The sequence below is a fragment of the Sitodiplosis mosellana genome, unplaced genomic scaffold (assembly GCF_009176505.1).
Source record: "Sitodiplosis mosellana isolate CC-2019 unplaced genomic scaffold, AAFC_SMos_1.0 Smas_scaffold_47, whole genome shotgun sequence".
NCBI classification, from domain to species: Eukaryota; Metazoa; Arthropoda; class Insecta; order Diptera; family Cecidomyiidae; genus Sitodiplosis; species Sitodiplosis mosellana.
The window spans coordinates 714,763-736,877 of record NW_022595289.1 but is presented as its reverse complement, the minus strand read 5'-3'; the positions used below and the strand labels follow the sequence as shown (position 1 = coordinate 736,877).

Here is a 22,115-nt window from a genome sequence, read left to right as displayed (position 1 = left end):
AACTTCAGCGATGATGGAAAATGCCACGGATAAGTGATATTGGTAAATTGAACAAATTCATTGCCGATAGAGCAGAGGAAGGACGGTCAAAAACGGAAAAACGTTTCATCACATCGACAGAAGAAGATAATGTCTCACGAGAAATGAAGACCAAGCCATGGACACGTGAAAAATTACCTACTGAATTCATTGAAATCATGCAAATACTTTTTTAAAAAAATAATTATTATTAGATAGATTAAACTTACCATCAATCAAAAAAGAAAAATGGTTCTCACTTTCGATTATCAAAACCTTAGGGGAATACACACAAAATCGGATGTTTTCTACACCAACGTATTGAATGTAAATACAGATGTGGATTAGCCTGGCCCAAAAAAAAAAGTTGGCCACAAAAAACAAGTGACGTCCAGTTTCGAAAAATATACCTCAAAAAAATAGGTTTTGTCCAAAAAAACGATATGGGTACCATATAAAATTCCGTTCCAAGTCCCATATGAAAATTTTCATGACAGCGATTTCGGAAGCCATTTTAGATCGCAACAATTCGACCGATTCCATTATTCTAGCTAAATTTCGATAAAAACTGATGATGAGGTTTTGTTTGGCTCGTCAATATCTACAACTTTTACCAAGACATCAGCCCTTGAAAAGGCCTTCTGGGCCAGTTACAGTGTAAAATGACCGAAAAAATGGCAATTTTTCGGCATTTTTTGCATTTTTCGCTCTACAGGCCACCCAGGTGGTGGACTTTTGTTCAGTTTTGGATTTGTGTCGTGTAGCCAAAACCTGCACAAAAATTTTGGTACTTGTCAGATTGCGATTTTGATGGAATTTGGCGACAATTGATTCACACATATAAGACAAATTTCAGGCCAAAATGAGCAAATCACAAACATGAGCTTCGGTTTGACAGGTAAAAGCAAATGATTTCTACCTTTTCTGCCTTTCAACATCTAGCATGGTCCTTTTCGAATATTTTGGGTACTTACATGACCAAATCGAGTGATGTTTTCACATATTTCTGGCCTCATATTCGATTTCAACTTCCAAAAAATCGACTTTTGACCAAAAAAATCCTTAAGTATAGGCTTTTCAGGGATGGTGTCTTGGCGCAAAGTTATTTTTTCTCGAAAATATGGGGAGTCTTTCCAGACAAAAACTCTCAAAATTGACTTTTTAAGGTACCTCCCATTTTTCTATGGAATTAGTTTTTACCGAAATTTGGCTAGAATAATGGAATCGGTCGAAACGTTGCGATCTAAAATGGCTTCCGAAATCGTTGTCATGAAAATTTTCATATGGGACCCATATGGTTTTTTTGGACAAAACCTATATTTTTGAGGTATATTTTTCGAAACTGGACGTCACTTTTTTTGTGGCCAACTTTTTTTTTGGGCCAGGCTAATGTGGATGGAGTAACAGAGACATGGCTGTATAATCCATATAATGATTTTGAGTTAACAAATGGAAAAGACAAAAGAGACAGACCATACACATTACACATCCACATACATACGGTGACCGGTCATATTTTCCCCGGTCATAACTTCCCTCATACAAAATGAATGGAGAATTTATGGCCGAAATGACGGAGAAAATAATTCCATTTCAAATTTGGACATAAATTCCCCATCTAAAAAATTTTGATTAGAGAAAATATGTCCAAAAATCAGAAGAAATTATATCCAAATGCATATGGACATAATTTCCCGGGGAAATTATGACCAAAGAGTCAGTGGAATTATATCCAATTGAAAATGGACATAATTTCCCCACGTATTTTTCATCGAATAATTGTACATAAATAATGAAATTAGCGTCACTTGAAGCGTTATTATTGAATGTAAAAAAATTTGGCTCAAAATGTTTGTTTCTTCTTCTGCCACATTTCACGTTCATCGTGATTTGTGGCACTCTCACTTGCTTGAGTGAGCTGCACTCGTCGTTCTTTATCTAACGCGAATTGGAGGCGAGAAATGAGTCCACTTTTTTTTCCACCAATTTTTAAATTTCTGTCCGATAACTCTCGGCTTAATTCGATTACGCGCAATTTTGTTGGCTCAACCATTTTTTTTTATTTGAACACGAAATAAAAATAAAATTGATTGAAAAAACTCAAAACTTTAGCACAAATTGACTTGCTTGTCACTCATGTTACTTCAGACTGAAGTGTGAAAGTGCTCAATATCATCGCATTTATTATTTGTTAATTCATAGAAAAGAACAAATTGTTCCATTTAATTTCATAAAATAACTCGAAAACTTTGTTTTAAACGGTTAAAAACAGTAAATAACAAATCGCTATTTCTTCAATAATATTGCTATTTTTTGCTATTTTTGCTATTTTCCTCTAGTATTTATATGAACTTCAAAAAATAGCTAATGGTGTCTCTCCCCATGCGTTTACTCCAACCGACCCAAAAATCCAAGAATTCTGGGCTAATCGTCACATTTCTCATTCTCCATCTCTTCTTCAATGTGCCGATGTCCCAATGTTTTATGCATGTACCAATGGAGATGATAATTCCATTTCAAATTTGGACATAACTTCCCCATCTAAAAAATTTTGATTAGAGAAAATATGTCCAAAAATCAGAAGAAATTATATCCAAATGCATATGGACATAATTTCTGGAAGTCAGTGGAATTATATCCAATTGAAAATGGACATAATTTCCCCATAGATTTTTTTGGATTTTGGGGAAATTTTGTCCGAAATTCGGTGGAATTATGACCGGGGAAGTTATGCCCTGTAGCCATACATACGACCAAAAAAGGTGGAAGTAGTGTTGTTAGTTAGAGAAAAATAATATATTCTAAATTTGAGTCCAACATATTATTTTTTTTTTTTTTTTTATTTTGTAAAAAATTTATGGTTGCAATCACACGCATATAATCTTGTATTGAATACATACAAAATACGAAGTGTGAAATTGTAGAGCGCCGTCCAAAAATGACGGCAAAACTCAGTACTAATTGGTGTGATTTCGCAACATTTCACAATATGTCGAAATCACTTACGGCTATTTACAGATGATTTTGCCGTCAATTATGGATGGCGCTCTACAATTGTTCAAAGTGTGAAGATAAGCAGGTGGTTGCAATCGCAATTGCCAGACGGATGTTTGTATGTTTCGTTGGTTTATATTAAAAAAAGCTCCTATCAAGTAATATTTTTTCAATTTTTGATGAAAAAATGACCAGTAAAATATTGATATACATAGTTCAAGGAAATAAGTAAGTTGCTTTTATCAATATATGAGTAGACCTCCCATTGGGTTTTTACGAAAAATCCGGAATTTTCTACGGATTTCAAAAAGATTTGCGGAGTTCGGGTTCAAAATTTACGGAAATTTCCGGAATTTATTAAATATCGTTTTATTTCGAGAGTTCATAGGAAAATTGCAAAGGAACAGTAAAAAATTGATCAAATATTATGAAAAGTGTGAAATATCAGAATGAAATTAAAGCAATATCAAATAAATGAGAATTTGCATTTAAGCTAATCAACAACATTCGCGTTGTCTTTCGTCTCCCGAATTATCACTCTCCTTGTATTTCTGTCCGCCTTTTATTGCACGAAGAATGGCCGGTTCATTTTTGATTTCGTTGAAAAATTCAGTGCAAGTTTGATTGGTGTTGAATTTAATCAAGCGCCATCGAACGAATCCTATTTAACGTCAACTCTGACTGATCGTCACACCACATCTTTAACTTAATTATTGTAAGACTAACAAAATCGGCTGTTGCACACACTTTGCTCTTCGAATAAAAACAAACAACTGATTTCTACTCTTCATTTCTTTCGTTCTCATTCTTCACTTTCGTTTGCTAACTGTATTGAACGCTCTATCAATGTATTTGTGTCTTAAACGAATTGTGTCATACACTAGCAGAAAAGTGTGTTTATCGCTGTTAGTTATATAATGCAAAAATTAAATTAAGCGAAAAAAGGACAGAAGAGAATCGATTAATCTGATTGTTTATTTCTCGATCGACAAATGCACAGTCATTATATTTGTATGAAATGGTTTGGTGTGCTTTAGTGTATGTGAGCCACATTTTTATTTTGAATGAATGAAATTATATGGACAATTTCATGTTTTCTGAAAGATATTCACATTTGAAAATTTGCGGAATTTTGCAAAATTCCGCCAAATTCCACAAAATTCCGGGCCGGGAATTCTATATATGAGCATTGAATTTTTTTTGGAAATGGAGTCTGATTCCGGTTGTGAGATAGTCATGTGCCCAGTTGTGGGACACCCACAAGCATGAATTGGAGGTCTCAGTGATGAAATATGGTGATTTGTGTTAGAATAAATGTATGTGGTCGGAATTATTGATGCTTTTGGTGACTGTCAAATCATCATGTTAAAGGGACAGAAGACAACTTTTCCAGTACAGTCTTATAATACTTCAGTCCGGACTTTCAACACACCAAACACGATGGTTTTAACTTTAATGGTACTAAAACGAAGTTAAGTGTCAAATCTCAACATTGCTAGAATCATTGTGTTTACTATGAAAGCTTCTCATGACCGAGACAAAAAGTAATTAGAGAAACCTTACTTGACTTTGATGTACCGCATAGCAATTGGACCTAGCAATTGGGGTGGTAATTCGATGATATTACAAAAGTAAACTATGAAGAGTTACTAGAAGTAATATTTGGTTCAACTACACACATTCGTTATTTTTAAAATCTTGATTTCTAATGATTTTACTTCAATTTTTGACATTTTAAGCAAAAAAATGAGGTGTCCCACAACCGGGTACAAATTTTTTTCGCCATTTTGAAGACTATCGGAAAAATGACCATAAAATTTTTGTTGTCGATTAAAATGGCCAATATAGCTCAGATGACACACAAAAATATTTAAAACCAAAATTGTTTCATTGGGTTGGTATGCTAAAATTGTACATATATTGTTTTTATTTCTAGGATTTATCGATGTTTAGATGCATATATGTATTACCTTTCCACAGGACCATGTCGTGTAAGAAAAGTATTAGGATCGCCCAGATTTTTTTACCCCATAAAACTTCGTTTTTTCGATTTTCGAACTCCGAAAAACGCGAAATCTAGCGTTATTTTTATGACGTATGGTATGTGCGTGGTAACACCAGTAACGCTGTTCGCAAAAGGATACGGAAAAAATTGCTATGTTAGAATGTATAGACAAAACAGTATTGGGAAAAAATTGATATATTCTAAAGTGTAGAACTGAAATGAATCGTGTAAAAAAGTTCACCTATCGAATGTAAAGCATTTTATTCTTCATTGCTCCGGTAGCAATTCGATTTTTTATGATTTGTATAGTTTCGTATTGCTTCAGGAACAAGAAGATACGTTTTTTTAAAATCAAAAATCACAGTAAACCCAGTGAATAACGGAAATTATGACAATTCCTCAAAAAACGGGAATGGCTCATTCGCGGAAAAGCGGAAAAATAGTTTCTAGCTACTTTTTTTGTTTTTTATAAATATAAAATCAGGGAGGAGATGTGTTTTAACTCATGCATTTACTCTGCAGAATTTCCATGACAAATTGTAGACCTCCCATAGCTTAAGCTTATGTTTGAAACATAAAAGTGTGTGTGACATCGTTGACAAAAGAAATGAAGTACACCTCAGTTCTAAAATCTTTTTAGTATCGCCGTTTGTACATTATATTTGTCTAATCGTTAAAATTTGCACACAATGCAATCAAATTTGCTCTATGAAGCGATACATTAGTACATACAATACACGTGGTTTATCATGTGGATTTCTTCGAGTTTTTGAAAATTTGTCGAAATTCGCTTGAATATGGATATGGATCTTTATTGATACTATGAAATCTTATTGTTGCATCACATTATTTCATTCAATTTTTTTACAATTTTTATCATCGTGGAAAAGAAAACTACAGAAGAAAGGCCCTTCAATATTAGTTTCAAAATATATATTTTGGAAAATTTTGATTGAGTTAAAACATTGTTTCATTTTTTAAATTCATAAAGTACGAACGGTTTTTCGTTCAATACATATATTCTATTCCATCATAATGGACCTTAAAATTAATTTGCTATTGTTAATTGTTTCATCAATTTAGGTACTGAAGATGAAACCATTTAGATTAAAAGTGAAATAGACCAAAAAGTGACTAACAATTCATCGTTTATATTTCTATTAGTGAGACGTAAAAGAACGCAAGTCCTCCAACTTCGTAGCAATAAAGAGAAGTATGTTTCATTGCAACTAATAATGGTTAAAAGAATGTATGTTGGTTTTTAGCGGGTCCTCGCGGTCTTTCACGGTTTCCGCGGAACTGATAAGAGATAACAACTTGGTGTCTTCGGCAAAGTTGTAGCACTCGAGGTCTTCTATAACATTGCTGTCAGTTATCTCTTATCTCTTATCAGTTCCGCGAAAAGCGCGAAAAATGATAAGAAAAAAAAGTTCTATATAAAATTTGCTGTTTTATGTGCGCGATTTGCGCGCAACCGATAAGAGATAAGAGATAGATGTCTTCGAAAATTGTTATAGAAGACCTCGAGTACTACAACTTTGCCGAAGACACCAAGTTGTTATCTCTTATCAGTTCCGCGGAAACCGTGAAAAACCGCGGAGGCTAGACGGGATGCCAACATACTTCCTTTTAACGCAGATAGAATCAACAGAAAATATACTTTCCTTTTCAAAAATATAAATCGACAAAAAAACATACGTTCTTTTACGTCTCACGAATAGATTTGTGTTAGTCTATTAACAATTCAAAGTGAATGGAGCCCTGCCGATCTCGTTCTCCACCATGATAAATAATATTTTTGGCCCAAGCTATGCATTCAATATTAATATTTGTATTCTTCTTGACTGACTCGAATTGTACGGAAATAAGTGGACTGAGATAGCCATCGTTATTCTTGTATGGATAAAAATAATGTGGAAACCTACGAAAAAAATCATAAGCAATTAAATCAAAATAATAAGCAATTCATTGTGTGTGTTGTGTTTGGAAGCAACACAACACCATATGAAACACACGATTTAGCTACACAAATTCGGTTTGGATTCATTTTAAATCAAAGTATAATCCGGACAATTGTTTTTTTTCTTTCAAATCATTAAAGAATTTTCAATGGGATATTCTTAATGTAAAAATTATGAATCAAATACCCTCTAGGTGATATCGTTATCTTTCCAATGGCTTCCTTATCATTCGGATTCTGTCCTTCACATGATACAAAAACTTGGTTTCTCTGTAAAAAATGATTGAAAAATATGAAATTGCTTGAACAGCTGGAATTTTGAATTTTGAAAAAAAATACTTCTTTTTCTGGTAACGAATTGATGTTTAATTTCAAATCTTCAGGCATATTCTCTGGCAAAACCGAATCTTTATTGAATGGCTCTGGTATCCAATTAAAAATCTGAAGAGAAAAAAAATGTTTTAATCTTGAAGAAGAAATATTTTCAAGACAAACTCACTTTGTTCAATTTGAGGAAAATACAAGGCTTTAAACTATCGTATCCATACGAATTTGAAGCAGTACATTTCCCAAAATGGCTAAGATTTATTCTGCAAACTTTTTCATCAGCGGGTAAGTTATCAAAATCGCAGTTAACGGAGTTTATGTGTGGTTGAAGAGTTGCATTTTCATAAGCTAATAAACAATGTAATGGAAACATTTTGTTTACTCAGTACACATGAATTCCATGTATGTATTACACAAAATATGTATATTTTTTTCAATGATACTTACGCAATAAAAACGAATTGATAATGTCGACATAACTCTTGATCGTTGTGGTATTTTTATTATTTAACCAAAGTAAAGAGCCTTGCGATAAGTTCATCGGCATTGGTCGAAATCCAAGGCCTGGGCTGTCACCAATTCGAGATTCCCCTAGTGTCCATTTGGGAACTTTGTCGTCCAAAGTCCAAAGTAAAACTTGCATACATATTGCGAATAACGCAGCCAGAATAATATAAAATATTGAATAGAAAATGAAGATTTCACCTGTATGTCGAAAAAAAAAGATTGTTTAATTGATAAATTGTACAGATTACAAAACTGATCACGTTCTTGTTCAAAAATGTGTTTGTAAATAAAATAAATACACGACTCAAAACTTTTTGCTCCTGATTCATTCGATTTAACCCCCTAATGCATACAACCGCCTCTAGACGGGCAACACTTGAACGCCTGTAGAACGTAAACCGTACATCGGCTCACATTGCTTCAAAGGGAATTTTTATTTGTCAATTCTTCAATTCTCTCTTCATTTTTGTCTTTGGCAATATTTGTCTATGTAGTGTGATTGTAAAGCTATAAACAAAAATGTGTACAAAAACAAAAATTTGAGAAAATAAATTATTCGAACTCCAAATTGGACACATTTTTGACACTTTTAAACAATGGATTTGATTGTTCTCTGATTTATGTCAATCTCATTTCCTGACTAAACCATGAGGAATCCAGGATTATGAATATTTTTTTAATCATCTATGGTCAAAAATCAACCAAGTACCAGTACTCCCAGCCCTGGGAAAAATTAATGCATTAGAGGGTTAATAAAAAGTGCTAGTTCAGAACTAGACGTTTTAAAATATAAAAAATCGTTTTAAGTTAAAAACTTGAATTTATGAGTCTCATATTATGCGAATTTAGAACAGTAAAATTTCTATTGTTAAATCTTTTGAGTAAATATTAATTAAAATGTCATATTATTCGATTTTATTCTTCTTCCGAACTGGGCCGTAGCCAGGATTTTTCCCAGGAAAGTGTGGTTCCACTTTACCAAGTGATAGCTTTCCCCAAAAAAACAACTATTTCGAAAAAAAATCTGGGCTGGCTCTTGGAAGTTTACAAAAATTTATATTGACATTTTGGACCAGTTCGGACCAGTTTTTTGGACCAGTTTTAGTGCCAAAGTTCTTCTATTTTCTCACTTATCCCGTGTACCAATTTTCATCGAAATCGGACCACTTTGATTTTTCGTGATTTTTGGCCTTTTTGCCCCATAACTCCGTAAACTTCCAAGAGCCAGCCCAGATTTTTTTTCGAAATAGTTGTTTTTTTGGGGCAAGCTATCACTTGGTAAAGTGGAACCACACTTTCCTGGGAAAAATCCTGGCTACGGCCCTGCTTCCGAAATATTTAAATAGAAGTGGAATCATACATTTCATGTTTAAATCAAACTTAAAATTCAATTAGTTTTTTATTTACACTGCCAAATACTGGCTGAATACTTCTGATTTTTGCAGTAAAATGACTAAAAAACCTGGTCTTTTGATTGTATACAATTTAGGGTGTTTCGTTAGTATTCTGCATCAAAGAGCAGACATATTATCCATTTCTTGAGTACAGGGCTTATTTTCTTCGTTCCATTCATGTAACTTACCTGCCATTTTGGTGAGGTGTTTTTAAATTTACTTGAATAATTAACCCTAGACCACATTGATACATTTATTATATTCAATATCAATGAAAGTAACAATAAGTGTGATTTTTCAAAATATTCGATATTCATAAAGTCTGAATTGACGGCGCTTAGTTATTACAACAATAACGAAAATCCCGGAAATGGAAACATATTGATATCATTAGATTTTCGCAAAACTTGAAAATAAATACATTTTAATTTGTTAAATTTGAGAGATATTTGATTTTCCGAACTCACGAGGCTAAACCGTATACAATGATTGTGTGTATTATGACTACAATTAGTGGCTTGACTGACATCAGTCGATCCAATTATGAAATGGAATCACACTTCTAACAAGCTTTTAATTTATTAACTTTAGAAATTAACATTCCGAACAAAACTTTTTTGACTAAAGTATGTCTTCTATCGATTCGCCGATGTTTCCAGTACATTTGCATTCGTATTAGCATTTATTATCTTAGAAAATGTAACGACTCTTCAAAACTACTTTGGTGCAATGAAAAAGGTGTTTTAGCAAAAAACGTGATAATAATACAGAACATATATATATATATATATACAGTACGCCCCCGCAAATAAGAAATGAAATGTCCCGAGACCATTTCCGATTTGTGGAGTTTTCTAATTTCTGAGGTTTTTTCAATTTCATCCAAAAACGGTGTATCAAATGAAAAATTGATAGGGGGAATGATTCGCTTAATTGAAAACAATATATTGAACACTGTTCAATCAAGTATTGTATGTAAGCAGTTATTTTAGTGATTATAAATATATAGTAAGTCTGTTAGTTTATTTTACTGGATAAACTACTCCTCGGAACAAACCGAAATAAATGATGACCGGCTGTTCTTATTATATCAAAACGTTAGCATTCTATATACAATTTTGTATATGCAAATTCTCTGATGGAACAAATCGGTTTCGATTTGTTAATGATTGATGATTGATGATTGACGCAGACAATATGTCATTACGTTTTTTCATTAAAAATGAAGTAAATTTCCCTTTGTCTTGAATGAAATGATTCGGAAACCCCGTAAATTAGAAATGAACCCCGGGAATTAGAAATTTTCCATACAAATTTTCAAACCTGAAATTCATTTCTAATTTCTGAGGTTTTCTAATTCTCGGGTTTCTAATTTGCGGGGGCGCACTGTGTGTATATTTACAATGCACATTACACATACATATTTTTCGAAATATATCTCGACAAAAATCGCAAAAAACTGAAATGAAATTTTTGACTGAACTTATCCAGTTTTTGGATACTGAGCACACTCTTCATATTATATAATATCATGTGAAATTTACCCCAATTTTTTGGTGTTCGCCCAAGAATATAATTTTTGTCTTTGTTATATATTCCTCGCCAGAAATCGAACTTTTTTGAAACTTCACGTGCTGAGTCGTAAGTCACCACAACTGTTTTTTTGCTTTCCGTCATGATAGCTACTTTTTATGTTCAATATATGAGCAATACCACATGCAGAACTTTCCTTATTGCAAGTTGTTTGAAACTTATGTTTCGATGCGTTGAGTTTTTCGGGAAAAAAAGAATTATTTGTAAAAGAATTGTCAGAATTATGTAAAAGCGTTAGAATTTTGGTCTATGCTCAATTTTCGAACTTTGTTTTCTCGAAGCCTCAATAGAAAAAATATGTATGCTAATAATTATTCATTATAATGAATATCTAGAATTGAAGCAATTTCTCGGGCTATATTTAGATTCACTAAACTCACTATTCTGGGCAACGTATAATTGTAGACTTCAGTTATATTTGAAACATGTGTGAAACGAACTGGCACCGATTACATACTGATGTGTCGATCTGTTCGGCTCTCGATTTTTGTTTCATTATTCAGTTATTTTGATCCGCGATTATTTGCGCTCTACAATAATAATGAGTTCGCGTTCATACATGTTGTGCATGTATTGTCGATTATCTAAATGCGGCTTGCTTGGTATATATGATAAAATTGGAACAAAAACCACTAAATGAACACACAGAAACACCACTCATCGTTGACTGCAATACAGCTGTGAATAGTGTGAAGTGACCATGCTTCCTCGAGAAAAAAAATCACCGCAAAAAATACGATGCAAACAAAGGAATAATTCATGCAATAATATTCATTGCATTCCAAGCCTCAGTACGGCTTTCGTACCTTTCGTCATGTTTTCACTTCAAAAAGTAATTCTTCTTCGAAATTCTTTATTATTATAATAATTATAAACAATCTTTGATGTGGAAAGAAAGTTTGTTTACATAAAATGGTCTGTTTGTTGCGTTCCCATGGGCAGCTCCACCTTTTGTAGTAATTGATGAATAGGGATATTTCTTTGCATTCAGAAAGTTAAAAATTTTTGGCTGTTGATTGTTTTTGTTCTGTTAAGGCCCTTGCTTCATGTATAACCACCGGAACGCTGATCCCCTATTCACAATAGATTGCATTTCAGTCATTGCAATAGCAATTTCTACAAAACTGACAAATATTCGTAATCAATTTACCTGCATTTTTGCCGCTTCGGCTGCGCCCTTATTTGCGGTAACTGTGATTGCTTTGTGGTACATTCCAAATGTAAACACCTTGTATGTACGATGTTGTATTTTCTTTCCCAATCGCAATTTTACATTTCCACTCCATAAAGAATTTTCTTCAATTTCATTTATATCAGGTAGAAACGTAACTGAATTTAGTAGTTTCGATGCTCGAATTTTCTCATTTGGCCCGCCGACAACATTTAAAATGCTTAAAAAACTGTCTTTGGCTGTTTCACATGCTATCAGCTCCTTACCTATGATTATTGCGATAAATTTTCAAACAAAATATTCAATCGCCTAAAAGAGGAATGATGTGTTTTACCTTGAAACAATTCATCCAAAAATGTTTTTGTTGAAGTCGAACGCTCGCGATGAGCTTGTTCAGATAAAATTTTCTGCGTGAATTCCCAATCGCATGATTCACACGTCAATGCAGAAACAAAGGCCATCATCGTAGTTACATCTAAATTCAGTTTAGAATTCACTCCAATTGGTTCATTCATTTCGCCACTTGATTTGTTCGTCCCATCGATACGAACATCAATGTGAAGCTCTTCCAGTGAGTTTGCCAACTCATTGTCAATTGGATTAGCAAAATCAAAAACGACCTAAGCGATTTTCAATTAGATCGTATTAATCGATATTACAAAAGCTGTAATGATAAAATCCACCTTTGGAGTTTGAAAACATTGAAGGTTATCTTTTGCCGCCTCAATATAACAACTTGCATGATCCAAAATACTCTTTGCACCGTAGTTGGAACGTCCCAGAGCGATGTCATTCAAAGCTTTTGGATTTCTGGCTATTACTTTGATCCATGTTTTTCCATTATTTGCAACAATATCGATTCGAATGGTGGATTTTTGACTTCCGCGCAGTTTAATTGGAAAATCAACCCCTACTACGTCATTCGTTTCTTCTAGAACTTTCACCAGGTAAGAAAAATGCACTAAGTTACTGCATGCAATGTGGTTTATCTTCAGTCGTTTTGATATAATTGCCTTTAAAACAAAATGTAACGATGAATTTAATGAACTAAATTGGAGAGTCTTTCAAAATGAATCTTTGTCTAACATTTTTTAATGTTGAAATCTCAGCCGAGATCTTTTTCTGAACCTTTCCAACACCTTGAATATGAGTCAACAAATTTAATCGTTCAATTAATTTCTTTCCGGTATCAATTTTTTCCTCGCCAAGTTTTTCCACTTCAGATTGATCAAATCCCATTTTCACGTTGTGAGTTTATTTGTTTTCATTTCGAACTGTCAATGTCAAGATCACAAAACCGGTGTCGCCGCCTATCACGTCAGTTTAGACTTACAAATACAGAGCCGACAGTTGCCAAATTCATACTGACATTGAACTGTTTTATGAAATTTGGAATAAAGATCTAGAATGTTTGGTTTTATGTTGGAATGAATGAAAAGACATATATCTATATTGTGTAATCAATTGATTTGATTTATTCTTTAAATCGCTGGATACATTATGGGCTGATTGGTTTAGCCTAGAATTTCTTGAAACTCTTCTTCGATCCGGCGCCCTTTGTAACTTTGAGAACGTTGAAACGCACTGTTTTGGAAATTGGTCGGCATTCGCCAACTGTCACGATGTCCCCGATCTCAACATCTCTGTAAAGTACAAAATGTAAACAATTTAATTCTCGAGCTTTGAGCAAAATTTAGAGAACAATCACAATAGTAATTGAAGGGTTATCAGATATGAATTATTTATTCGGTTTTCAGCATTTCTGTTATCTGAAGACTGTCGTGATTATGAAAACATCATTTAAGTATTAATATAATATTGTGTGTTAAATGTATTTTTATACGAACCTGAATGCGGGTGACAAATGGACCGACATGTTCTTATGACGTTTTTCGAAACGGCTGTATTTGCGCACATAGTGCAAATAGTCACGACGAATAACGATGGTACGTTGCATTTTCAATTTTTGAACAATTCCGTTCAAAATGCGACCACGGATGCGCACATTTCCAGTGAATGGGCATTTATTATCGATGTATGTACCATCAATCGCCTATCAACAAACATGTACAAATGAAATTAGTGGATTTTTTTTGGCGAAAGTGAAGCAATATGCATTTCAAATGTTGAATACTTACATCTTTTGGTGTTTTGAAGCCCAAACCAACTTCTCGGTAATGACGAGTGCGCAGTTTACGTTGTCCCGTTGTCCCGTTCTTACGTCGCACAACTGGAATTGTAAGTTGCTTTTGGAAAGCACGTTCGGTCTATAAGAAAGATTAGATGAAAAATGTATTATTTCACCCAAAACAGACACATCAAATCGATTGGTTTTTAGGAGCGACAGCTTCAAAATTCTTCAATGTTAATTTTTTCCATAAATATTGCTATGTATGCATGGTGATTCGTTGAATAGGTTATGTTTTCACATGGAATACAGATGTACATTCAGAAAATGTTTTTTTTTAAACATAAATCATTTCTATCCTCACTTATGTATTAGGAAGACCGTCATGATATTTTCATCACTTTGTAATTCTATATTTCACATTTCACATGGCATACATTTAATTCGTACAATATGTACAATATAAATTTAAATGAGTTTTGGTTTAGTGTAAACACGTGGAACTCAACAAAAGTTTTTGCTAAAACTCTTAAAAAAATATTTAACTTCTGATGATTTGTTTTTTCATTTGATTTGATCATATGTTATGTTTATTCCACAAAATAGATTTAGATTTCACGCGACTAAAACTCATTTTTATGTTGAATTTTTCTTTTTTCGGCACTGTGCACAAATATACGTACCTGATCGGCCATGATGCTGAGGGAGAAAAGAACTATAATAGTGACGGAAGTTTGAAATGAATGCGTTACGCTGTCAATTCTCTATAGGTCGCCACCATTTCGAAATACGTAATACGAATCTTTTACCAAATTTCGAAATTAGGACTTCACAGATAGATGTCACTATTTTCACACTCTTCTCAGCTAATTGAATGGCTTGAATGGTTCGTCCTCCGAAAAAAATGATATTGAATTTTCGTCATCACATTCAATGATGCATATAAAAGAAAAACAGCAAATATTCTGATTTATGTATGTTTATTTTCCATATGCATCAACTCATGAGAATACATAAAAGTGACATAGACTGAATAATTGCGGTTCTTTCAAGCGATACGATGAGAAGAACAAATGACTAAACTATTAACACACACGATAGGAGTACAATAAAATAAATTAGGTAATATTCATTTTCGCTTTGAAATTATTTATCTTTGCTGCTTTCGCTGCTGCTGACACCATTTTCCTTGCACTCTTTGTATAATGTGTTCAAGTTGAATGCGGCTTTAATATTGTCTTTGGAGAAAAAAAATGTTTGCAGTTTTCCTTTGCTGTCTGCACCAGGTCTCCGTAAAACCTCTTTCCCGTTTCTGAATAGGATAATTGTGGGCAATTGTCGACTGAGTGAGCTGTCAGACACATGGTACTTTTTCTCAGTGCCAGGGAATCGGCCAACGTCTACTTTGCCAAATCGCAAATTTTCCAAACAATATTCAGCAGATAGTTCGGAGAAAATCGGCGCAAAATTAACACAAGCTGGATTCCAGACCGTATAAAATGCTACAATCCAAGCGACTTTTCTATCATTTTCGAGCTCATCATCGAGTGCAAATTCACTTCGAAAATAGGTGACATTTTCTGGTCCCGAGTAGGTTGGTTCCGGCAAAACTAACGCAGTTATGGTAAAAATCACACCAAACACCACACCGTACAAATAGTCAGCATATGCCCACAAAAGAAGATTCGCGATTTTTGTATAAATGAATGATGATGTCAAATAATTGATCATTGTAACACTTCCTGCTTTTCTCGTTCGGATCATTACTACGATTGCCAAAAAAAATAAAATTTCTGTCTCCCGACTATCCAATTCACATTCCGATTCCTTGGGAGTGAATAAATATGCACAAACGCCAGGAGTTTTTTTCGCCAATAAATATGATAAACTCAAAAGTATGTTAACCCAATAATAAGGTTTGGTTAGTAGAATGAAATCTTTTTTCAGCCCCATATTTAGTTAAGAATAATAAACCCGTGTGTTAACTATACAAATGACTATTCAATTAATTCTCATTAAGAGTGAGATTTAGCTTGAATAAGAATAACACTTAATTTCTTATGTCAAAATGTACCGTATCACGTAAGAATCGTGCACGTTCACGAGCTGTTGACTAACATTGGCAACATATTGTTGAAAATAAATTATTTGAAAGGATATTTTGATCATTGTTAAATTTGATATGGATTTTCCATCAAAGAGTACTTTGTAAATGCAAAAACAAGTAGGAATTCATTGCCCGGAAAATATTCTAAAACCATTCGAACGTGAGTTTGGCAAACGCTGTCAGTTTGTGCTTCGAAATCAGCTACGAAACGTGGTACACCAAGGTTCAAATTACCTCCAACAATACATTTTAGTGGCACACTAACACATTTATAACTTTCTATGAAATCGGAGTACAGTGTTTCTTACTGCTCGCGTGTCAAAACGATTAACATTGTGTTTATCGGCATTCATTCGGCGAATAACACTTTACTTACATAGAATAAAAAGTTGAGGATTTCAGAATATAACTCAATTTTTGTCAATGATAAGTCGTATTAAATAAACTTAGATAATTGAAATAGAAATTCACCTTGTTTTTGTGATCGAAACCTATATAAATGGCAGATGTTGCGGAAAAAGTGTTGCAAGAAACAGTTGAAAATGCAACTGAAACATTATCGGGAGTAAAAACACTCGCTCCAACACCCGAGGGTGCAGCGGTGGCTTATGGAAGCCTAATTATAATGGCAATGTTGCCAATTTTTTTTGGCGCATTGAGATCTGTTAAGCATCAAAAAGACCAAAAGGTATTCAAATATTCTATAGTTACATTGAGTGTGGATTTGTGTTTAGGTGTCGTGGCACTCGTTATCTCAAATATCATATAATTATTAACGCCAATAGGTACTAACATTTTCTTCAATTTTATGAACATGAAAACAGGACTCTGGCAAAAAATTGGAGCGAATGAATTCGAAAGATGCTATGATGTTTCCAATCATTGCATCAGTGGCACTCTTTGGACTATATGTCATATTCAAACTGTTTTCCAAAGATCACATCAACTTATTGCTGACCGCATATTTCTTCTTTTTGGAAGTGCTCGCATTGGCTCATTTATTGAGCCCGGTCATTGGATCTCTAATTCCATCTAGCATTCCGAATATTCCGTTTCACATTGGTTTTACGAAGGGAAAGGGAAATCAAAAGCAAGATCTTATTGACTATGATTTCACAACGCATGACATTGTTTGCTTGATCATAGCCCTAATCATTGGAGTTTGGTATTTATTGAAAAAACATTGGATCGCCAACAATTTGTTTGGTGTTGCATTTGCTGTTAATGGCGTCGAGCTACTACATTTGAACAACGTCGTAACGGGACTGATTCTGCTATCTGGATTGTTCGTGTACGATGTATTCTGGGTGTTTGGAACTAATGTGATGGTAAATAGAATAACTTGATTGTCCATCAGTCAAATTGGTTTGTAGGCACACGAATGTGATCTCTTATGTTACTATCTTCGGTTTATTCAAGGTCACTGTTGCAAAAAGTTTTGATGCGCCCATCAAACTAGTTTTCCCACAGGATCTGCTGGTGAATGGCTTCAACGCGACGAATTTTGCCATGCTTGGACTGGGAGACATTGTGATTCCAGGCATTTTCATTGCACTGCTTCTTCGATTCGATAATAGCCTGAAACGAAAATCAAGAACGTACTTCTACACAGCCTACATCGCATACTTCTTGGGTTTGATGTTGACTATTTTGGTTATGCACATATTCCGACATGCACAGCCGGCTCTTCTGTACTTGGTCCCAGCCTGTGCTGGTGCTCCTTTGTTGATTGCATTGATCAAAGGAGATTTGAAGGTTCTTTTCGCGTAAGTGGATATTAACGACATACCAAGATTGCTCAAACCAATGTTTACATACATTACATTTTCCAATTTCATTTACAATTGACACACAGGTATCAAGATAATCCCGATGAGAAAAAATCATCAAAGAAGAACAAAGATCAAAACAGTAGCGCAAACAACACCAACCAACAAAGTAGTAAAGAATCGAAGAAAAAAGATGCGAAGAAGTCGAAATAAAGTTTTATAATATCCGAAATAATTAAATCAATCACAACACATTGAATGTAACTCGAAAAGAGCCATTTATATGTTTCAGAAATACCGCCAGTTAGGTTTTTAACGTAACATGTCTATGTCAAAGCACACACACTGTAATCGTTTTAATTTATTGCAAATAAAAATAAATGATATACGATCATCAAAAACCCATGTAAATTAAATGAGTTTATTTAGCTTTGTATTCGTTTTATATCAAAGTGTTTATTTTTTAAATGATCAATTCGATTATTGTTGTTGTGGTTATTTTTCATGGAACGTAGTTGAGAAGTGACTTCGACGAGATGTCATCCAATCGACGTACACCGGTTTTATCGACAACAGCTACTTTGAAATTGCTCAAATTGATGATCAAACGCTTTTGAATTTCCAAGACGCACTTTTGTAGAATATCGTAGGCCTCAGCTTGTGTTATCTCTGTAACCATAACATTGTTTAAATTTGAAAAATTCTTTTGCTCTCGTTTAGTTAAATCCAATTCGAATACTTACTTGGATGCCAGTAGCGATCGAAAATACTGGCTGCAAATATGCCACCATAGCCTTGTCCGGCATAATTCAACGATTTGGCGTTTGCAATGTAATCTACGTAATGCAGCTCGGAACCTTCGTTCTCATCATACCCGGCCACAAATAGGTTAACATGGTACGGAGTACTGCTTCGCAAATAATCAGCCAAATTTCTGCGCGTAAAATGAGCCGCGGATTTGGGACTTAAATCGTACCCATTGCGCATTTTGTACAATGCCAAATTTTTGGAGATGTATTCAGTAAACTGAATTGCATCACCAGTGTCGCCGATTGCCGCAATCAACAATTTATCGGAAATTGTATGAATTTTGTCTTGGTCTGGAAACGAAAGTTATTAAATATTCGATAAAAATAACTAGTTTTACGGAAGAAAAAAAAAATTAGACGCTACTAATACAAAAATTTAAGGTTAGGTTGAAAGAAATTTATGAAAGTCATTGGAGCCGATGTTAAAGAAAAAGAAAAAACACAAATATTCGATATACCTTCTTTCAATGAAATGATTGAGTGTGCTTGAGTGCAATCTGCAGCCAGCATCACAAAATCGGATCCTTTAATCCCCAAAATCGTTTCCATGTTTACTGCTGTTTCGAACAAACCGTCTCAATCAATGATTACTCGGCAGAATATTATTATTTTGTGTGTTATACACTCAACCCGCAACGAACTGTCAAACTTGTTGTCTAGTGTCAAACAAAATACTGATAGGGATATCGGATTATTTACTTGACAGAAGCACGTTTTATATTTTCAATCTGGCGGAAAAATATGTCGACCGGAGAAATTCGTGAATATCTTGAGAGTTTGGATGTGTGTGCAATTTGTGTGTTACGGTATAAAAATGTGAGCTTTCAGGATTTTTCCAATGTGCTAAAAGATTTGGAAAATGAAGCCACCGAATTAAACACAGTAAAACGGCAGCGGTTTAATACCTGCATTGCATGCTTGGACATCTTCCAGAGCGTAAATTCAGTTGCTCAAGAGCTGATCAATCATTCAAAACTTCGAGACTATGAGTGTAGCTCCTTGTACACATCCATCCAAATTCCCATAGCACTTTTGCTTCGTGAGTTATCACTTTGGATGGCGTTGATAGAAAAGTTTCCGGGGAAAATTGATGAAAGTAAGGCTTCCGTTGTTTTCTTATTTGTGTTGTTATGCATTCACTACGTTTTATTCCACAGATATACCACCAAATATTTCGATTAAGGACGTTTTCAAACATTTGTTCAATAAAAAATTGTGTGAAACAACAAACCGAACCTTGGAACAAAATCAAAATGGAATTCTGGTCAATGTCTTCTATGATTTTGATATGGACCATGAAGAAACGGAAAAGTTACTAGGAGTCCGACCGTTATCATTTCAAGCCAATTGTGGTGAAAGCCGCAAAAACAGGTGAGAATATTTGGTTTGTTTCAGGATTGCTTTTGAAAAATATACTATTTTAACTTAATAACTATGAAAAATCGTTTTTAATGTGGTTGCCTTTTTTTCAAATTTCGTTATCAGTAAAAATATGCGCGCCATTACGCGTAATTTTTTCGAGAAGAATTTCTTCCCAAAAAACTTGAACTTCGATGACTACAAAAAACAAATTCCAGTACCACCGAAAACATCTTCAGTGCCAATCAAATTTGCACGTTATTCAATTGACGGACCAACGGTGTGGGTTGCCGGTCGCTATCGAAAACTTTCGCGTGATCTTAGCCAAACGCCGTGGATAATTGGTGGAAAGCGCATGAAAGAAGATAGCATTCAAGAGCTGATTTCTCGTGAAATATGCCCGTATTTCAGCATTGATTTAACGGAGCATAGTGAACAATGCATATTCATTTCAAGTGGCCGAGAAGATATTGATGTTCGAATGTTGGGACAAGGCAGACCCTTTGTTTTGCAAATAGCTGGCGCAAAAAGAAGTTCGTTACCGGCAGAAGTAGCAAGAGAAATGCAATCTCGTGTTGATAATTCCAAACAAGTATCGGTTCAACATTTGCAACTAGTAAAAAGAGAAGACCTTGTTCACATTAAAACAGGAGAAGAACAAAAGAAGAAGCTTTACCGTGCCTTGTGCGTACTTAAAGTTCCTGTTACTTCGGATACAATGAAAAAACTTGACATTTCTACCGGATTTATGATACAACAGCAAACACCTTTACGAGTACTACATCGACGTCCATTGCTTAATCGGCCCAGGGAAATTTTCAATGTGAAAGGTTACATTTTGAAAGGTAATGACAAGCAGTTTTTCCAATACAATTTTTAAACTATTACCAATTTAAGATTTCACATTGAATAGATCAGCAAAAAGGTATCGTATTAGATATCACAACTGGGGCGGGCACTTACATCAAGGAGTTTATCCATGGAGATTTTGGAAGGACATCACCCAGTATATCTTCAATCATTGGACAAGACATTGATATAGTTGCTTTGGATGTTAATGCAATTGATTTGCAATGGCCACCCGAAATTTCCAATACATTCAACTGATAGGCAAAACAAATGGCTACTTCAATTAATTATGAACGACCAATAAAAACATACTTTTTTCACAAATTTTATTCAACTATTATTTTGGAGTTCTAAATATTTCCAAGTTTCAGTATAATTAATATGCATTGGGATGAGGAGGAGGTGCGTACTTTTCCTTGACTTCGCCAGCCTTGTATTGACGCTCGCGTTCAGCTTCCATTGCCTAGCACAAAATGAACGATTTGAAAATTCAAATGATCTAAAAATTTATATACAAAAATAATATAACGGTATGGTACATACCATATGCCGTAAAAATTGTTTGGTCATATTGTGGCACTCGTTGAAATCTTCGATCAAATCAGCGCATTTCACTTTGCCTTTGTCATAACCATAGGCCTCCATGCATTCCATCATATTCATTTCGAATCGTGCACACTTGCCATATTGTTGATGATTAATGATTGAACCAAAAACATCCGTTAGCGGTGACCGAAAGAATGGTGATAGAATGTTCGGGAAGTAAACATCAGGCTTGTATTTGGCATCTTGTAGATGTTTTGTTGACTGCATATCTTAAAAGAACAAATTGGAAGTGGTTAATATAGTCTCATGCAAAGGCCCGTGACGTAACATTGGAATGAAACAATTGGTGTGATCGTAAAAGCATTACTATACTTTTCTGTTTGTACGGTAAATATTTGATAATTGAACTTTTCTACAAATAAATGCAGCAAATTGGAAAATTTCTTAAAAAATACCTGATTAGTTGAATATTTTTCCAACTCTAATGAACCAATCAAAATATTTTCTATAACCAAAGTGATGGTGCATCTGTCAAATATGACAACTGAAATAGATGTCGCTCAAGTCAACATGTTTCAT

The 22,115-nt window shown here is 34.2% G+C and overlaps 8 protein-coding genes across 12 annotated transcripts; 2 read left to right on the top strand and 6 right to left on the bottom strand.

Annotated features, from left to right (window-relative positions):
- Positions 1–5,634: 5,634 nt before the first annotated feature.
- Positions 5,635–11,293, bottom strand: LOC129570185 (sodium/potassium-transporting ATPase subunit beta-1-like). Its single transcript, XM_055449682.1, has 7 exons — positions 11,179–11,293; positions 10,750–10,955; positions 7,752–8,009; positions 7,477–7,652; positions 7,317–7,418; positions 7,165–7,247; positions 5,635–6,938 (listed from the first exon to the last, which is right to left on the bottom strand). The coding sequence occupies exons 2-7, from the start codon at positions 10,880–10,882 to the stop codon at positions 6,746–6,748; spliced, it is 945 nt and encodes a 314-aa protein (XP_055305657.1). The 5' UTR covers positions 10,883–10,955; positions 11,179–11,293; the 3' UTR covers positions 5,635–6,745.
- A 357-nt stretch (positions 11,294–11,650) lies between these two features.
- LOC129570184 (UPF0415 protein C7orf25 homolog) lies at positions 11,651–13,252 on the bottom strand. 4 transcript variants are annotated; one of them, XM_055449678.1, is made up of 5 exons: positions 13,056–13,251; positions 12,653–12,982; positions 12,304–12,589; positions 11,949–12,235; positions 11,651–11,871 (listed from the first exon to the last, which is right to left on the bottom strand). In XM_055449678.1, the coding sequence occupies exons 1-5, from the start codon at positions 13,206–13,208 to the stop codon at positions 11,794–11,796; spliced, it is 1,134 nt and encodes a 377-aa protein (XP_055305653.1). In that variant the 5' UTR covers positions 13,209–13,251; the 3' UTR covers positions 11,651–11,793. The 4 variants fall into 4 exon arrangements, with proteins under 4 accessions (XP_055305653.1, XP_055305654.1, XP_055305655.1 ...); XM_055449679.1 differs by having other exon boundaries at positions 11,953–12,235; XM_055449680.1 differs by having other exon boundaries at positions 11,796–11,922; positions 12,027–12,235; positions 13,056–13,252.
- Positions 13,253–13,417: 165 nt separating this feature from the next.
- On the bottom strand, positions 13,418–15,002 carry LOC129570181 (40S ribosomal protein S11). The gene is made up of 4 exons (XM_055449675.1): positions 14,781–15,002; positions 14,108–14,236; positions 13,817–14,022; positions 13,418–13,612 (listed from the first exon to the last, which is right to left on the bottom strand). Exons 1-4 carry the CDS (start codon positions 14,790–14,792, stop codon positions 13,489–13,491), a joined length of 471 nt encoding a protein of 156 aa, XP_055305650.1. The 5' UTR covers positions 14,793–15,002; the 3' UTR covers positions 13,418–13,488.
- A 58-nt stretch (positions 15,003–15,060) lies between these two features.
- Positions 15,061–16,050, bottom strand: LOC129570177 (thioredoxin-related transmembrane protein 2 homolog). The gene has a single exon (XM_055449669.1). It carries the CDS (start codon positions 16,048–16,050, stop codon positions 15,244–15,246), a length of 807 nt encoding a protein of 268 aa, XP_055305644.1. The 3' UTR covers positions 15,061–15,243.
- A 458-nt stretch (positions 16,051–16,508) lies between these two features.
- On the top strand, positions 16,509–18,384 carry LOC129570174 (minor histocompatibility antigen H13). Its single transcript, XM_055449665.1, has 4 exons — positions 16,509–16,892; positions 17,029–17,532; positions 17,624–17,970; positions 18,060–18,384. Exons 1-4 carry the CDS (start codon positions 16,704–16,706, stop codon positions 18,184–18,186), a joined length of 1,167 nt encoding a protein of 388 aa, XP_055305640.1. The 5' UTR covers positions 16,509–16,703; the 3' UTR covers positions 18,187–18,384.
- LOC129570179 (probable proteasome subunit beta type-2) lies at positions 18,360–19,382 on the bottom strand. Its single transcript, XM_055449671.1, has 3 exons — positions 19,241–19,382; positions 18,717–19,073; positions 18,360–18,642 (listed from the first exon to the last, which is right to left on the bottom strand). Exons 1-3 carry the CDS (start codon positions 19,329–19,331, stop codon positions 18,476–18,478), a joined length of 615 nt encoding a protein of 204 aa, XP_055305646.1. The 5' UTR covers positions 19,332–19,382; the 3' UTR covers positions 18,360–18,475.
- Positions 19,383–19,416: 34 nt separating this feature from the next.
- LOC129570172 (putative tRNA pseudouridine synthase Pus10) lies at positions 19,417–21,314 on the top strand. 2 transcript variants are annotated; one of them, XM_055449662.1, is made up of 4 exons: positions 19,417–19,878; positions 19,940–20,153; positions 20,268–20,986; positions 21,055–21,314. In XM_055449662.1, the coding sequence occupies exons 1-4, from the start codon at positions 19,524–19,526 to the stop codon at positions 21,246–21,248; spliced, it is 1,482 nt and encodes a 493-aa protein (XP_055305637.1). In that variant the 5' UTR covers positions 19,417–19,523; the 3' UTR covers positions 21,249–21,314. The 2 variants fall into 2 exon arrangements, with proteins under 2 accessions (XP_055305637.1, XP_055305638.1); XM_055449663.1 differs by having other exon boundaries at positions 21,039–21,314.
- On the bottom strand, positions 21,300–22,114 carry LOC129570182 (NADH dehydrogenase [ubiquinone] iron-sulfur protein 5). The gene is made up of 3 exons (XM_055449676.1): positions 21,992–22,114; positions 21,534–21,805; positions 21,300–21,453 (listed from the first exon to the last, which is right to left on the bottom strand). The coding sequence occupies exons 2-3, from the start codon at positions 21,801–21,803 to the stop codon at positions 21,367–21,369; spliced, it is 357 nt and encodes a 118-aa protein (XP_055305651.1). The 5' UTR covers positions 21,804–21,805; positions 21,992–22,114; the 3' UTR covers positions 21,300–21,366.
- Position 22,115: the final 1 nt, after the last annotated feature.

What these genes read in the sequence shown, in the direction of transcription:
- LOC129570185 (XM_055449682.1), bottom strand. Translation starts at nt 10,882, where the DNA reads ATGACGGAAAGCAAAAAAACAGTTGTGGTGACTTACGACTCAGCACGT. An exon ending in TTTTCCTCAAATTGAACAAA is followed by an intron (nt 7,419 to 7,476) that starts GTGAGTTTGTCT and finishes TTTTCTCTTCAG; the next exon opens with ATTTTTAATTGGATACCAGA. An exon ending in ATTCGTTACCAGAAAAAGAA is followed by an intron (nt 7,248 to 7,316) that starts GTATTTTTTTTC and finishes CATTTTTTACAG; the next exon opens with AGAAACCAAGTTTTTGTATC.
- LOC129570184 (XM_055449678.1), bottom strand. Translation starts at nt 13,208, where the DNA reads ATGGGATTTGATCAATCTGAAGTGGAAAAACTTGGCGAGGAAAAAATT. An exon ending in AGATTTCAACATTAAAAAAT is followed by an intron (nt 12,983 to 13,055) that starts GTTAGACAAAGA and finishes TTTGTTTTAAAG; the next exon opens with GCAATTATATCAAAACGACT. An exon ending in CCGAAGCGGCAAAAATGCAG is followed by an intron (nt 11,872 to 11,948) that starts GTAAATTGATTA and finishes TATTGTGAATAG; the next exon opens with GGGATCAGCGTTCCGGTGGT.
- LOC129570181 (XM_055449675.1), bottom strand. An exon ending in GCTTCAAAACACCAAAAGAT is followed by an intron (nt 14,023 to 14,107) that starts GTAAGTATTCAA and finishes GTTTGTTGATAG; the next exon opens with GCGATTGATGGTACATACAT. An exon ending in CATTTGTCACCCGCATTCAG is followed by an intron (nt 13,613 to 13,816) that starts GTTCGTATAAAA and finishes TGTACTTTACAG; the next exon opens with AGATGTTGAGATCGGGGACA.
- LOC129570177 (XM_055449669.1), bottom strand. Translation starts at nt 16,050, where the DNA reads ATGGGGCTGAAAAAAGATTTCATTCTACTAACCAAACCTTATTATTGG.
- LOC129570174 (XM_055449665.1), top strand. Translation starts at nt 16,704, where the DNA reads ATGGCAGATGTTGCGGAAAAAGTGTTGCAAGAAACAGTTGAAAATGCA. An exon ending in TGTTTGGAACTAATGTGATG is followed by an intron (nt 17,533 to 17,623) that starts GTAAATAGAATA and finishes GGTTTATTCAAG; the next exon opens with GTCACTGTTGCAAAAAGTTT. An exon ending in GATTTGAAGGTTCTTTTCGC is followed by an intron (nt 17,971 to 18,059) that starts GTAAGTGGATAT and finishes ATTGACACACAG; the next exon opens with GTATCAAGATAATCCCGATG.
- LOC129570179 (XM_055449671.1), bottom strand. Translation starts at nt 19,331, where the DNA reads ATGGAAACGATTTTGGGGATTAAAGGATCCGATTTTGTGATGCTGGCT. An exon ending in AATCATTTCATTGAAAGAAG is followed by an intron (nt 19,074 to 19,240) that starts GTATATCGAATA and finishes TTTCGTTTCCAG; the next exon opens with ACCAAGACAAAATTCATACA. An exon ending in CGATCGCTACTGGCATCCAA is followed by an intron (nt 18,643 to 18,716) that starts GTAAGTATTCGA and finishes TTATGGTTACAG; the next exon opens with AGATAACACAAGCTGAGGCC.
- LOC129570172 (XM_055449662.1), top strand. Translation starts at nt 19,524, where the DNA reads ATGTCGACCGGAGAAATTCGTGAATATCTTGAGAGTTTGGATGTGTGT. An exon ending in TCCGGGGAAAATTGATGAAA is followed by an intron (nt 19,879 to 19,939) that starts GTAAGGCTTCCG and finishes TTTATTCCACAG; the next exon opens with ATATACCACCAAATATTTCG. An exon ending in GAAAGGTTACATTTTGAAAG is followed by an intron (nt 20,987 to 21,054) that starts GTAATGACAAGC and finishes CACATTGAATAG; the next exon opens with ATCAGCAAAAAGGTATCGTA.
- LOC129570182 (XM_055449676.1), bottom strand. Translation starts at nt 21,803, where the DNA reads ATGCAGTCAACAAAACATCTACAAGATGCCAAATACAAGCCTGATGTT. An exon ending in AACAATTTTTACGGCATATG is followed by an intron (nt 21,454 to 21,533) that starts GTATGTACCATA and finishes ATTTTGTGCTAG; the next exon opens with GCAATGGAAGCTGAACGCGA.